Here is a 15075-nt window from a genome sequence, read left to right as displayed (position 1 = left end):
ACACACCCCCACCCCCCCCCAAAGTGAAGCTAGTTCAAATGGTGGAATGATAACTTGAGCAAAAGAGATCAGGGATAGTGCCAAGGCCCTGAGATCAACCTCTTAGTACAGGCACAAAATAAATATAAAAATTAAGAATGAGGGTTGGGAAGGTGGCTCAGTGGTAGAGCACTTGCCTTGCATGCTTGAGGCCCTGGGTTTGATTCCTCAGCATCACATAAGCAAAAAGAAAAAAGCCGGAAATGGTGCTGCGGCTCAAGTAGTAGAGTGCTAGCCTTGAGCTGAAGAGCTGAGGGACAGCGCCCAGGTCCACAGTTCAGGCCCCATGACCGGACCCCCCCCCCCAAAAAAAAATTAAGAATGAGGCTGCTAAGCACAGGAGTACTACAACTACCTCTAGTTTAAAAATGTAATAAATAATTCTTAATCTTAATTTGTGCCTTTCAACATTGTTATCGCTGTCATCCATAAATTCTTTCATTAAATACCTGCCTTTATGACAAGTTTTAAGACAAGTTAAAATGTCTACCTCTTAAAGATGAGCTGAGCACTTCCTAACAATTTGGTCCAAGCATGGCTTCAGGAGATGAAGCCTCTACACACACATGGCCCAGTCCTGCCTTTCCACAGGGACATGATTTTTGGAGTGGTGACAAGAGTGTACTTCTTGTTTCTCTTTACACTGAATATCCAACTTCACAGACACACATTTATCTTTAAAAGCATGAGTAATAACTTACATAAACAAGATCAGTATAAGCACTTAAGTAACTTCTGAAGTACTCTTCAAGGACACTGTAGCTCTAGAATCTGTGCTAGAGACACAGGATTTCTATTTGTGGCTTAAAAAATAACCTCTCATTCTCTTTGTGTTATATAAAGGCTCTGAAAATGACACTGGTAAATCCAGTGAAAAACTGGATTTGGCAGAAAAGCTGCCATATCCTCTAATGTGCATATTATTTTATATATGCTCCTCTGATTTCCTCATGATACGTTAAAATGTGAATTAAGTCTAAGTATAAAAGGAGTTTTCTTTTTATCACTAAGGTCATTATTTATTCAACATATTTTAAAAATGAATTTTATGTTTTAATATACCACAACCCTTAACTGAATAGTCTTCAAGATCTGTACATCAATATCTTTGACTAAATGATGTTGACAACACAGGAAAAATAGTGTGATTTTTCCCTTTATTCTAAATTTACTATAAGTAAACTATAACAAGACACACTAACCAAATTTTCCACTCATCATATCATTAGAAGACTATTACTTCCATGCAATAAGTGGCTTGCTGCTCATCTGTCAGGCAACAGGCCACAGTAGAATTCTGTGTTTAGATCTTAGATATCCAGTGATGTGGCCATTCTATGCAATATACACTTTTCTTTATAAAGGCATCAAACCAGTGCCTTCACCTTGGTGAGAAGGAAAATGTAGTACTGGTCAGAGTACAGTTTTACAAGTCAAGTCTCTCTTCAAGCCTTCAGATTCCAAGGAGCAACCAATGAATACGACATTTATACAATCACCTTCCAGTGTTCTGTGATGATAAGAAATGAAGAATGCCCTTTCCAGGCTAGTGATTCAGTCACTGGTTTCAATGGCTGCATTTGTAACTGGGTCACTAGAATGACTTACCAGAGTAGATAGCTCTTAACTACTTCTCTATATGCCTAAGAAAATTCCTGCATAACGTGGCACTGTCCTTCCTGAGCCCCTCCATTTAAGATAACTAATCAGAAATAAGCCTAGCTGAAGGAAAATCAACATGCCTTGAAAATACTAGGTTAATCTCCAAGGATTTCAGTTGATTTCTTTTTCACATGTCTGTAAACAAGGTGAATCATTAGGCTCTCCTTTAGTGACTTTCTTGCAAAAAAAAAAATGTATACAGGTTACTTAGGATGTTTATTGAGCTAAATTCAAATGCAGTTTCTTTTTTTCATTACTTTAGCCATATAAGTACTAAGAAATACCTCAATTATTCACTTAATTTAAAACAAAAAAAACCTTCAGTGGGCCACATTTTCTAGATCTGTTAGTGGTCAATGCTAGTCTGTTTTATCCCATTGAATTATAAAGGCCATTGAAGAAAAATATTTTGTTGACTGACATTTATATTTTCATCACCTGCTTTTTTTTGCTTTTAATTGTATTTTAAGAGGGGGTTAGGCAGTCAATTAAATTTCTTTCTAAAAATCAGGAGATCAATTTAGACTATTCATGTTTAAGTTTTCACATATATGGCTTAATTTCCCCTAATGTATTTTCTCCTTGTAGACTGTTCACTCTGCATATTACTTCTAAGGGAATGAATTCATACCATTAACAAAATCTGGTTTGTTTTTTTTTTTGGTCAGTCATGGGGCTTGAACTCTGGGCCTGAGTGCTGTCCCTCAGCTCTTTAGCTCAAGGCTAATGCTCTACCACTTGAGCTAAAGTGCCACTTCCTAAAATCTGTTCATTTAAAACAATAATTTTTATCAGAAAATTAGGCAATGGCTTTCCTAAAACATCCATCTTCATATATATATATAAAACATCTATACACACACACACACACACACACACACACACGTTATATAGAGAGGGGGGAGGGAGAGAGAGAAAAAGACTCTTAATTCCTAGAAATAGGCACTTGTTCTCTAAGCTTTCATCATTTTTGAATCAAAGGACTACCTATAATATAACAGCCAAACTCTTGGGAAACTCATCTTATATGAAAATTCACTGTGGAGTCAGTAAAACCTGTCACTCAGTCATAATTTGGCAATGCTAAGAATGGAACCCAGGGCCTTGTGTATGCCAGGTAAGCACAGAGCTGAGCTACCCCCTCCCCAGCCCAAATGCAAATAAAACAACTGTCCTTTAATGTTTACTTTTATAAAATGTAGAGAATTCCAGATTCTACTAAATGAGCCAGCAGATTGTTTTCTCTAAGACTCCTTAAAAAATATAATCTACTATCATCTCAAAATGACTTTATGACTATAAACTAATTCATATTGGAGTAAATAAAACTTACCACTTGGAGAATGTCTTCATCTTTTGGCATAACACTAAGTTCCAATGTGGTATCACTGAAATTGGAATATAAATACACTTTTTTAGTGGAGATGAAAGTATGTAAGAAAGATTAAAGGAAAAATAGTTAAAACTCAAATATTTTTAAGCTGTTTATGAGTTGGTTCTTAAAACAGTATTTTTTATTAGAAAATCAGACAACTCACTAAAATGAAGTCACTTTTATATGGGTAAGTTAATAATATACAAAAGAACCAGGAGCTGATGGCTTACACCTGTAATCCTACTACTTGGGAGGCTGAGATCTGAGGAATGCAGTCTGAAGTCAGCCCAAACAGGCCATGAGACTCTTTTTAAAATAAACACCTAAAAACCAGAAGTGGAGCTGTAGGTCAAAGTGGTAGAGCACTAGTCTTTAAAAAAAAAAACAAAAAAAACAACTCAGGAACAGTGTTCAGGCCTTGAGTTGAAGCCCCCAAACCTACAACAAACAGTAACAACAACAACAACAATATACAAAAGAGAGCATCCAACCAATCATATGTCTGCACATCTAATAATGATTAGCCAAGTCTTCTTTGTAATGTGTGTAGTTAATTTAGAAATATAAACTATGTTACCTATACAAAATAATCCTAGGACAAAACTTAGAACAACATTAGTAACATTACTACACAATTATTTATTGATTTTCAAGTCACAAAACAAATACTTTGGGGAGAGGCAGTAATGGGATCTAAATTCAGAATTTTGTACTTCCTAAGCAACTGATTTGCCGCTTCACCCACACCTTCATCCCTTTTGGCTGGGATATGGTTATTTGGGAGATAGGGTCTTGATTTTTGCCTGGACTGATCAGGGTTGTTATCCTCCTAGTTAGACTTCCTTGTGTTAGCTGAGTTCACAGGCTGCAATGCTTTTATTGGTTGACATGGGTCTTGTGGAATTTCTCTTGGGCTTGCCTCAAACTGCAATCCTCCTGATCTCCAAACCCAAGTAGATAGGACTACAGGCATAAGCTACAAATTATAAATTCTTACCACATTCTCTGGTCATCAAATCTGAAACTTATTAATATAAATTAAGCAAAGAACCCTTAAATTGAAGTTCTGGGGACTGAACTCATGTCCTTCACCTCATCTTCTCTCAAATTTAACATGTTTACATTTTAAGCAACTTTATATACTTTTGAAATATTGCCTCTTAGTCTTGGAAGTAAAGGAATACGTTTGCCATTATGACTACAAAAGTTTTTTTGTTTTTTGTTTTTGTCATGGGGCTTGAACTCTGGGCTTAGGTGCTGTCCTTGTGCTCTTCAGCTCAAGGCGAGCGTTCTACCGCTTGAGCCACAGCACCACTTCCAGTTTTCTAGCAGTTTGTTGGAGGTAAGAGTCTCATGAACTTTCCTGCCCGGGCTGGCTTTGAACCGCGATCCTCAGATCTCAGCCTCCTGAGTAGCTAGGATTACAGGCGTGAGCCACCGGCGCCCAGCTAAAGTAATTTAACACCTCTGACAACGCCCAGCTAAAGTAATTTAACACCTCTGACAATATCATTTCACATATTGTTTTCTTCCCTCTGATTTAATTTTAGAACTTTTATAAGAACAGCTTAAAGTGATTTTATTTTGGTGATACTAATTTTCTGTTAAATATAATAGAGAAGTTTCTCTAAGATTAAAAAGGTCAAAGGGAGATGGGCAAGCATGCGCAAGGGCTAGGTTCTATCCCCAGACTGAAAAGGAGGGAAAGAAAATAACCAAGAATTTAAATGGAACCCCATGATCTGAAATTACATTTAGATATAGCAAGGACAGTACCACTATCTCCATTGAGGAGTTCAATAGTATCATATCTGACTATATCACAATCTAACAATATCATATCCCTCAATATGCTCCAAAGATTAAGCAGTAATCAAACACTATCAAAAAAATCCACAACCAATAATTTATCTGTCTCTCATTTGATAGATCTGAACCATTATTTTTAGGTTCATAAATGTGGGGAAAATGGCAAAGCAGTGAGAACCATAAGTGCAAATAAATGAAACTAACAAAACATAGAGGTACTTGTATTTCATGGAACGCACGTGCGCGCGCGCACACACACACACACACACACACACTAACACTCACACTCACTCACAGTTTAGAAGAGTTCTTTAGCAAGGATCCAGTCTTATATTAGCTTACTGCACATTGTCAAGGGCTTTGTGCTACATTATATAGTTACTTCCAACCATAAATAAAGGGAACATAAGTTTTAAGATCATAAAGAAAAGTCAGTATTTCTCTCAGTTTTCAAGATGCTTTTTATTGGCTGAAAAATTAAGACTGCAATTCCAGTGTTTTCTAGAATTATGTTGATTTTGAGGAGAACAAAGATTAAGTTGTGATTACTTGGAAAATTGTATATATATAGTGGTTGTTGGTTGTGGGGCCTGAACTCTGGGCCTGGGCGCTGTCCCTCAGCTCTTCAGCTCAAGGCTAGTGCTCTACCACTTGAGCCACAGCGCCACTTCTAGCTTGTTTATGTGGTGCTCAGGAATTGAATCCAGGGCCTCACACAGGCAAGGCAAGCACTCTACTACTGAGCCACCTTCCCAGCCCAGAAAATAATATTTTTAAAGACATTTTAAACAAACTAAAATCCTGAAATTATAGGCTGACAAAACATATTGGTGTATTTATAATAGTCTCAAGTAGTGTTAGAAATCAAAAAACTTAGGTAGATTCCCCACTACCTGAAGGGGTTTTCAATTCATTACCAACATTAGAGGCAAGATTTAAGAGTTATTTTCTCTAATGACTTCATTAAATATTAAAACACTAAGGAGAATATTGAGATCAATTAATCATGATTGTGTCATTTAATTGTAAAATAATAACAATATATTAGGCCATTAGTGTAAATAATTTAGATTACAGTAAAGCTGTTTTAGGACATAGCTAGAGAGATTGATAAAGCTCTTTAGAAAAACAAAAAATGCCAACTGAATTATAAACAGGTGAATGAAGCTAATAGGAACCATTAGATAATCCAAAAGTTATAATATTTGGATCTGGGAAGAATCTCTTCAATAGAAAGAGCCTCTGGAAATCAGACCTAGACTTATAATCCATTGAAATTCAATAGGGTGACCTCTGGTTTGTTTACTTGTAATCTAATAAATACGTGTTTACCTTTAGAACTCAAAATTGTATCCTTCTGCAGGTTATAGGCACATGCACTAAAAGAAAGTATCTTGCTTCCTTCATTAAAATAAATGAGTTTAAGCCAAGCAGATTATGATCACTGAATAATACATTAATGTTGTATTATCAAAAGATACTATGTATGCATTTATTTCTATACATTTTAAACAAATTATATATTTCTCACTTCAAATGAAAGTGGGGAAACTTACATGTGATCTGAAATGTGTGCCTCTCAGACCCTAAAGGATCTAAATCACAAATCTGACAAATCTGACACAGCAAAGCCATCAACTCAGCTCTGCCAGACAGTGATTACTGGTAAGTGTCAAATGCATTGTTCACTACATAGAACATTTTACATCTCCCTGTCACCCCAGTTCTTTACAGAAATACAAAACTGTACTGCATCTATTTCTTCTACTGATTTATAAACCATCTTGGCCCAAATTAGTATTATTTAAAGAATCTTACCTGTTCTGAATTAGTGCAATTACTTGAGAATAGGTCTTTCCAATAACACTTTCTCCATTCACTTTTATAATTCGGTCACCTTTGAGGAAGAATGGGAAGAAAACACATGAGGAAGTACTAGAGAAAATCACTCTGACATAATGTTGAAAATATTTCTTGAAGATGTCATTTTTTTCCTTCTGTTTTTCAAATTCAGGGCCTTTCCACATGCCAGGCTGGCACTCTATATCTGAGTTACATTCCTAACCTAAGAATAATATGTTTATTATTTTTAAAAGTACATTTTACAAAAAAATGAATTGAAATTTTGGTATATCAAACTTATCCGGAAACACAGCCATGTTCTCAGTAAGAGTTCTAGACATAGATGAGCTTAGCAATTTCAAAAAGTATAGTCTTCACATCTCTATGAAGAGTTATTTCTCCACTCACCCTATCATTTCTGCCAGGGAACATTATTCAGCTGTTTGCATTTCATCAGTGCCCTCTATCAATTGATATAACAGTATCTTTCCTATGTACACATTTGGTTAGTTGATTAGTCTCTAAAACTTAAATATGGGAATGCATGTGCTTTTGACTTTGTATATACATGTATATTTTAATGGAGGAAAAGATATTGAAGTACTCTGAAAAGCTCAGAGACATAGAAAGTTAGAGAAATAAAGGACAGTAGAGAGGAATGAGAAAAGTAGTTTATGTGTGCTTGCTCTTCACAGCATCTCACTTCATCATCTCAGTCTTATGACTCAACATATGGCAGATGATACACTCTGTGTAAAGGACTCTAATATGTATGGTAATACACACACTGTACATATTAATATTAAAACTGGGATTATATTAAAGTGCGATGAAAAAGATAATTCTGCTAGGAAATATTAGTGAATCTTAATAAATGTCAGCAATGATATTCATTACTTATTTTTAGCTCAAATGTTTTATTCAGAGAAGTCTTCATGGATTCCCATTTTAAATTATTTCATGTTTAAAAACAAGAAAAAAAGAATAACTATTTTGCAGTGTTGAATAATCTATGACATCTTTAGTTTTTATTTTATATCCACCTAACTAGGGCACATTCACTGATGTGTGCAGGTGGAGGAGCTTAGGAGCACAGAAACTCAAGCCACAACTTGTGCTTGCCAATAATTCCTCTCTGGAACCTCTAGAACTTGGGAAGCTCCCAAGTTTCTTGCAAACTGTGCCAAATAAAAAACATTTATCATTTTCCTATTTATTCAGTGTGTGAAAACTAGGTTTTTAAAGTCTGTTCCCTGTGTCCACAATTTATCACTTTACATGATTTGTTTCTGTCCAAAGCTACCCATGTAGGTATCGAGACACATACTACTCAGTCTCAAGAGCAGTAATAATATATGTGAAGGGAAAGGGATAGCATATAGAAGGACAGGAAAAGGGAAAAAAATAGAGAACACAAAAATAGAGAAGGAAGAGCTAAATGGAAAAAAAGTAAAAAGATACTGCTTAAAGAAGATCATCAGCACCTGTGCACAATCCAGCTTCAAAAGCAGGTCCTCCTTCTTTAACTTGCTTAACGAAGATGGTATCCATAGGTTCCAAGCGGTTTCTTTGTTTTCCTATGGAAGCAAAAAAGCCCAAGACATAATGTGACTTCACAGTATCCTATTAAAATATGAAAACATAAAATGATATCTAATGGAGATAATTAAGCAGAGATTGATTTGAGGGGGAGGGTCAAGTCGTGGGGCCTGAACTCTGGGCCTGGGCGCTGTTCCTCACCTCTTCAGCTCAAGGCTAGCACTCTACCACTTGAGCCACAGCGCCACTTCCGGCTTTTTTTCTTTTTGCTTATGGGGTGCTGAGGAATCGAACCCAGGGCCTCAGGCATTCAAGGCAAGCGCTCTACCACTGAGCTACCTTCCCAGCCCTTAAACAGACACTTTTGATGAAGTATTACACATCCTGAACCTGGATGCTAAGATCAAAATGTTGGAATTTTCATTAACTCAGTGTTTATTTTCCTTCTTCTATAAACAAGGACAAGCATGGGTTTCTGTTAACTGAGAATATTCTGTATGTCAATTAGTACATCACATACTATACATGAGTAGCTAGGATTACAGGCGTGAGCTACTGATGCCCGGCGCTGTTGACTTTTAGTACTGAGTCGTGCTAAGTTTTAAGATAAAGTGATAAGGGAGACTTTTCTTCCCATCAAAGATGCTGGTAGAAGAAAGACATACAAATAGGATGGTGTAAAAACAATCCAAGACAAATACAGAATTCAGTCATGGCTATGAGGATGACATGATGAACACAGAAATAAATGTCACTCAAAATGCAAACACTGTATTGCAATCAAGTTAGTAATCAGGTTGCATTCTAACATATTCACAATAGTTGCACTTAAAATGCACATGATTATTAATGAATTCTACAAAATAATAAGAAGTTAGTTTGACAGTAGTAGTATAACTTTTGAAAATTCTAATAGAAAAGTTCACTTAAACAGAGTGGTTTAAGTTTCACTTAAACAGGTGGTTCAAAGTAATTTGGGGCTAATTTCTATAAAGGAAATATTAATTCTACAATGACTTCCTCTGTAAAGCTAGAGGTAATCTGTCGATGGCAAATCTATCAATAAATTATGCTTGAAAATATATGAAGATGAGAGATTAAGAGAAGCCAGTCCTACAGGAAATACTATTATATGTGTTGAGAGTTATATACCTGATTCTGTTTACTTTCCTTTCTATATTTTATCCTCAATACTAGCTAGATATTAGTATCCAGTTCCTTTAGACAAGGGGAAATTGTTCCAAAAATATCCCTTACATACAAGCAAGAAATAGCTCTCTCTTCAATTTCCGTACTTCTTGACTTTAAGTCTTCAGTTAAACATTCAGCTCTGTGTGTGTATGTGTGTGGGAGTGCTTGAACTTAGAGCCTGAGTGCTGTTCCTGAGCTTTTTGCTCAAGAGTAGCACACTACCACTTGAACTACAGCCCCACTTCTGACTTTTTGGTGGTTAATTGAAGGTTAAGTGTCTCATAGCTTTTTCTTGCTTGAGGTTGGCTTTGAACTACAATTCTCAGCCTCCTGAGAAGGATTATGAGTGTGAGTTCCTGGCAGCAATGAACTTTGTTCATTAATTTTCAGAGTATCATGTTCTCAACATGTAAGTCCTATAATCTGTAGAAACCAAATTCAAAAATAGCACATCTAAAATGTATGTTAGGCCAGGTACTATATACCTGCAATTTCAGGGAGATTATGTTTTAAAGGTGTTAAGTACTACTATACTTAGATGTCATTCCCTTAACCTTACCAAAAGAAAAGTCTTTTAGCATAAACATGTAATTAAATCTTTTGTATTTGCAAGAAAGTAAAAAGACATTGATCTCACATGCATGAGAAAATAAATCAGACTTAAGAACATATCAAAATCATCTTGAATTCACTTGAAGTTGAATTTGAAATCAGAAAGAATGAATATACTTCTACATTAAAGTAACTACTTGAGGGAAACCAACATGTCCAGTATAACTAAGTAGTTAAAACCAGATTACATGGTTTTAAATTCTAGCTCTCTTGTTTATTCTCTAAGTGGACTCTTAGACTTTGTAGTATTTGATACATGTTTATAATAAGATTATTCATCTGAAATTCAAGACTAATGGTGCATTCTTTATTTTATTCAGCAAGTCTTTTCCCAAGTGATTCTATACAAGCTATATGTGTCATATTTTTATATGTGTCACATATTAAAAAATGGGGATGTTGATAATTATACCTACCTGGCAAGACTGTAAGGATTACATGAGACAATTCATTAAGTGCTAATGTATCCAAGTAGATAGTTAATTGTTTATGCTAGTCTGATTATAAACTTTCAGAAGGTTTGCATATAGACAGTATGAGGCTGGGTGCTATGGCTCATATCTATAATCTTAGCGTGTTGGAGGATTGCTATCCAGGTAGGCCACAGTAAAAACATGAGATCCTATATAAATACAGCAAAAAGAAACCCCAAAATCAGATCAGAGACTAACTAGGCTGGGGAATATAGCTTGTCACACTGCAAATCATCAATAAATACTTGTTGAAGTCTATAAAACTCAATTGTCAGTTGAAAATACCAGCCAAAGAAAAAGGAACACACACACAAAATGTAGAAAGGTAAAAAGACCATACTGAAAGCAACTTCAGTATCTTTGATATTCACTCTATACTGTCTTCAAAAGAAAACTGGGTGCTAAAAAAAAAACAGACTGCTGTATTGCTAGGGCATTGTGAATAAACAGGCTGACTTCACTCTCTAATGATCTTTTTCTGAGAATGCTAAACTCAAAATCACATAACCACAGCATTTAATTTACTTGCAAATCTGAAGTCTTAAGTATATAAAGCAAAAGGATGAAAGTAAATAGATTACCAAGGAAATAAAATTTGAACTAGGCTACTTAGGAAAAAAGCCCCTGAAATGAAGATCCACAGAAACATAGATCATTATAGATGGAACTCTATATAATTCTGGAAATAAGAGACCATTTTTTTGAACAGACTGAAAAAATATGTATAATTATATAAGAAAAATCAACCCATACTTACAATACAGAAAAAATATGCCTCTGCATATTACAGGGCATTTATAAAGCAAACAGCTAAACATTTTATCTTTAAGATCCAGAACAAGAAAAGAAAGCCCACTTTCACCACTGTTATTCAGTACAGAAAGTCCTCATAGAGACATCCGACATGAGAAAATACTGACTTCTAAATTGAAAGGGGGTGGGGGGGGGAAGGAGGTGAAATCATTACTTTGTGCCAATGACATAATCTTGTATACAGAAAATCCCTAACACTGTATCAAGAAACATTATTATAGCTGGGCGCTGGTGGCTCACGTCTGTGGCTACTCAGGAGGCTGAGATCTGAGGATCACAGTTCAAAGCCAGACCAGGCAGGACAGTCCTTGAGACTCTTTATCTCCAATAAACCACCCAAAAACTGAAGTGGTGCTGTGGTTCAAGTGGTAGAGTGCTGGCCGTGAGCTGAAGAGCTGAGGGACAGTGCCCAGGCCCAGAGTTCAAGCCCCACGACTACTACCACCACCACCACCAACAACAACAACAACAATAACAAACCCACAAAACAAATTCAGCCAATTTGGAAGATTTTTTTTTAAAAAAGTAACATTACTATACACCAATATACACCAATTTCTGAAATAGAAATTAAGAAGCAAGTCAAATTTGTAATATCTACAAAACATGAATAAATTTAATCAGTGACAGATCTCTACAATGAAAAAATCCAAACTACTGATGAAAGAAACTGAAGAGGAGAAACAAAAATAAAGAGAAAGCATCCCATGTTCATGGATTGGGAGAGCATCCATTAAAAAGTCCACACTATCCAAAGCAATTCACAAATGCAATGCAATTGCTATCAAGGTACCATGGTTTTCTTAAAGAAGATAAATAATCCTAAAATTTTATAGTACTACAAAACTCCCAAATAGCCAAAGTCATTTTGACAAAAGGAACAAAGCAGAAATTACACTACCTGACTTCAAAATATACTACATAAAGTTGTAATATCCAATAATAATATGGCATTTGCATACAACAGATGAAGGACCAATGGAACAGAATAGAGAGACTAGAAATAAGCACACACATCAATAGCCAAATGATTTTCCACAAAGGTCTGAGAAAGAACAGTGTTTAATGAGTGATACTGGGGAAACTGGATAACCACGTGTAGAAGAATGAAACTAGATCTCTATCACCTACCAAATGCCAACTCAACTTGGATTAAAGACCTAAATGTAAGACAACTATGAAACTGCCAAGAGAAAAGCTTCAGGATATTTGGAAAATAGACCAAGTGGGAAAATAGATAAATGGGTTTTTAAAAATCAAATTTAGAACTTTCTGTACAGCAAAGGAAATAATGATCAGAGTGAAGAGACAACTAGTAGAGAAAAAATATCTTTAAAAATTTTAAATAGTTAATAGACTTAAATAGACATTTCTCAAGACAGATGGCCAACACACATAGGGAAGAGGCTCAATATTACTATCTGAGAAGTGTCCATCAAAACCACAATGAGGTTATTACCTGTAGCAGTGGTTATTTAAATAAAGGTCTGAAGTTAGATAACTACTTGGCAAGGACAAGGAGGAAAGGAACCTTGGGCACACTGTTGGAGGACGGATGAAGGACAGATGGACACAAAAAGAGGGGGAGGAAGGAAGGGAGAAAGGAGGGAGGGAGAAGGGAGGGAGGGAGGGAGGGAAGGAAGGAAGGAAGGAAGGAAGGAAGGAAGGAAGGAAGGAAGGAAGGAAGGAAGGAAGAAGGAAGGATAAATTAATTAATTACCATTGAGGCAAACAGCAAGGAGATTCTCAAGAAATCAGAAATAGTACTACCCTCTGCTCCAGCAATCCAAGGTAGGTAGATATCCAAGAGAAATGAAATCAGTGGAAGAGACATCATGTGCACTGCAGTACTATTCGAAATAGCCAAGAAGTGGAAACAATATAAATTTCCATCTATTGAGGAATAGATAAAGAATATGTGGTACATATATACCATGGAGAACTATCCTGTCATTGAGAGCAACATGGCTAGAACTGGAAAACATGATGTTAAGTGAAATAAACTAGGCACAGGAAGAAAAGTACCACAAGAGCTCACTTGTGAATTCTGCAAATATTGACCCTGCAATTAAGAGTACAGCAGTGATTACCAAAAGATGAGAGGAATTCGGGGACCGGGAGGGATGGGAAGAAGCTGCTCCATGGGTATGAAGTTACGTCCAGAGAGCAGAAGTGTTCCAGTGTGCTGTAGTTGCACAGTAGGGTGACTGTGGATAACATCCTGGTTTATATATTTCAAAAAGCTAGAGGAAAGGGTTTTCATTGTTTCCATCACAGAGAAATGATAACTGAGGAGATATATTTCATCATAATTTATAAGTATAACAAAACATCACATAAAACACATTGTAATAAAAAGATTACAACTTTTGTGTGATGTTTATGAATGGCACATAGTATATATTATATCATGGATGCACATAGGAAAAAAACAGACCTATAAGGTATATTCTGACTAGTTTTCTAATGTTAAATAAAACTATCCATTTTGTATATTCATTTTTCTAATTTGGGGAGGGGAAGGGAAATAAAATGCTGAAGCAGGATACAGGTTGGCCCATTCTAACACTGAGATGTACAAGACACTATGTTGAAAATGAACTTTACAATTTTGGGGGGTGGGAGGGAGGGGTTGGGGAGGTAGGGAGAGAAGGGATGATAGGGGGAAACAAAGGAGGGAGTAACAATGCTCCATAGGAAATGGACTCATTACCTTGCTCATGTAACTGTAACCCCTTTGTACAGTATCTTTACAATAAAAAATATTAAAAAGGAATAACAAATACATTATTTAAAATTAAAATCTGCATGTTTCTTATACTAACAATTAAAGACTAGTAATGGCTGTAATATCAATCACCCCTCTCCTTTTGGGTAAGTGCAGAAGTAAAGCAAAGAAAAATTTTGTTATTTTATCAAATCTAGCTCAACATATTCTCACTGCCAGGATGATTTCTAGCACTTATAAATTCTCTCTCAAGTCTCCAATTTGCAGACCAAACAATTATTGACATCTCTGAACCCCACATTTTAATATTCTGTGTTGTCAGCAGGGTTGGTTTGAATCATATTCCATTTGCCTTAAGAAAAAAACTTATACTTCTTATTCAATCTGATACAGAGCAATATTAAGAAAAGTTTTTATAAATGAAAAGCCATGTTCTAATTTAATCATGTTAAATTTTTTTCAACCCACAGTCACTTAACATTTTCTTTTGTTGTTCTTTCTGGCCAGTCCTGGGCCTTCAATTCAGGGCCTGGGCACTGTCCCTGAGCTTTTTGGCTCAGAGCTAGTGCTCTACCACTTGAGCTACAGTTTTACTTCCTGCTTTTGATGGTTAATTGAAGGTTAGTGTCTCATAGGATATCCTGCCCAGGCTGGCTTTGAACCCCGGTCATGAGAGCCCAGCTTCGCAAGTAGCTAGGATTATTGTGGAAAATGTTCTAAATAGTTCACAAAAGTAGAAGTGAAGTAGAGAATGAAGCTCCATGAATATGAAAACTCCACCAATCTAGTTTCACTTAAACACAACCATGTTTTACTAAAAAACTTTGAAACAAATCCCAGATATTATAAATGCATATCCATGGATAAAAGACAGAAACTATCTTTTTCTTAATGAAACAGTAACAAATTGCTCCAATGGTTCTTCATAGTATGTACTATTCTGTACAATGAAGGTTTCTAACATAAGCTGACCACGCGGCCAATATTTCTAC

At 35.8% G+C, this 15075-nt stretch overlaps 1 protein-coding gene across 1 annotated transcript in view; it reads right to left on the bottom strand.

Annotated features, from left to right (window-relative positions):
- Positions 1–15075, bottom strand: part of Arhgap21 (Rho GTPase activating protein 21) — a 98517-nt gene that overhangs the window by 41487 nt on the left and 41955 nt on the right. The window contains exons 4-6 of the mRNA XM_013014749.1: positions 8212–8304; positions 6704–6782; positions 3035–3089 (exon numbers count right to left, since the gene is read on the bottom strand). Coding sequence (XP_012870203.1) covers positions 3035–3089; positions 6704–6782; positions 8212–8304 — 227 coding nt within the window. The remainder of the gene's footprint in view (positions 1–3034; positions 3090–6703; positions 6783–8211; positions 8305–15075) is intronic.

This window comes from Dipodomys ordii, unplaced genomic scaffold, assembly GCF_000151885.1.
Source record: "Dipodomys ordii isolate 6190 unplaced genomic scaffold, Dord_2.0 Scaffold24, whole genome shotgun sequence".
In the NCBI taxonomy this organism is placed as follows: domain Eukaryota; kingdom Metazoa; phylum Chordata; class Mammalia; order Rodentia; family Heteromyidae; genus Dipodomys; species Dipodomys ordii.
Note: the sequence above shows the minus strand (reverse complement) of the source record. Positions and strands in the feature narration are given on the sequence as shown.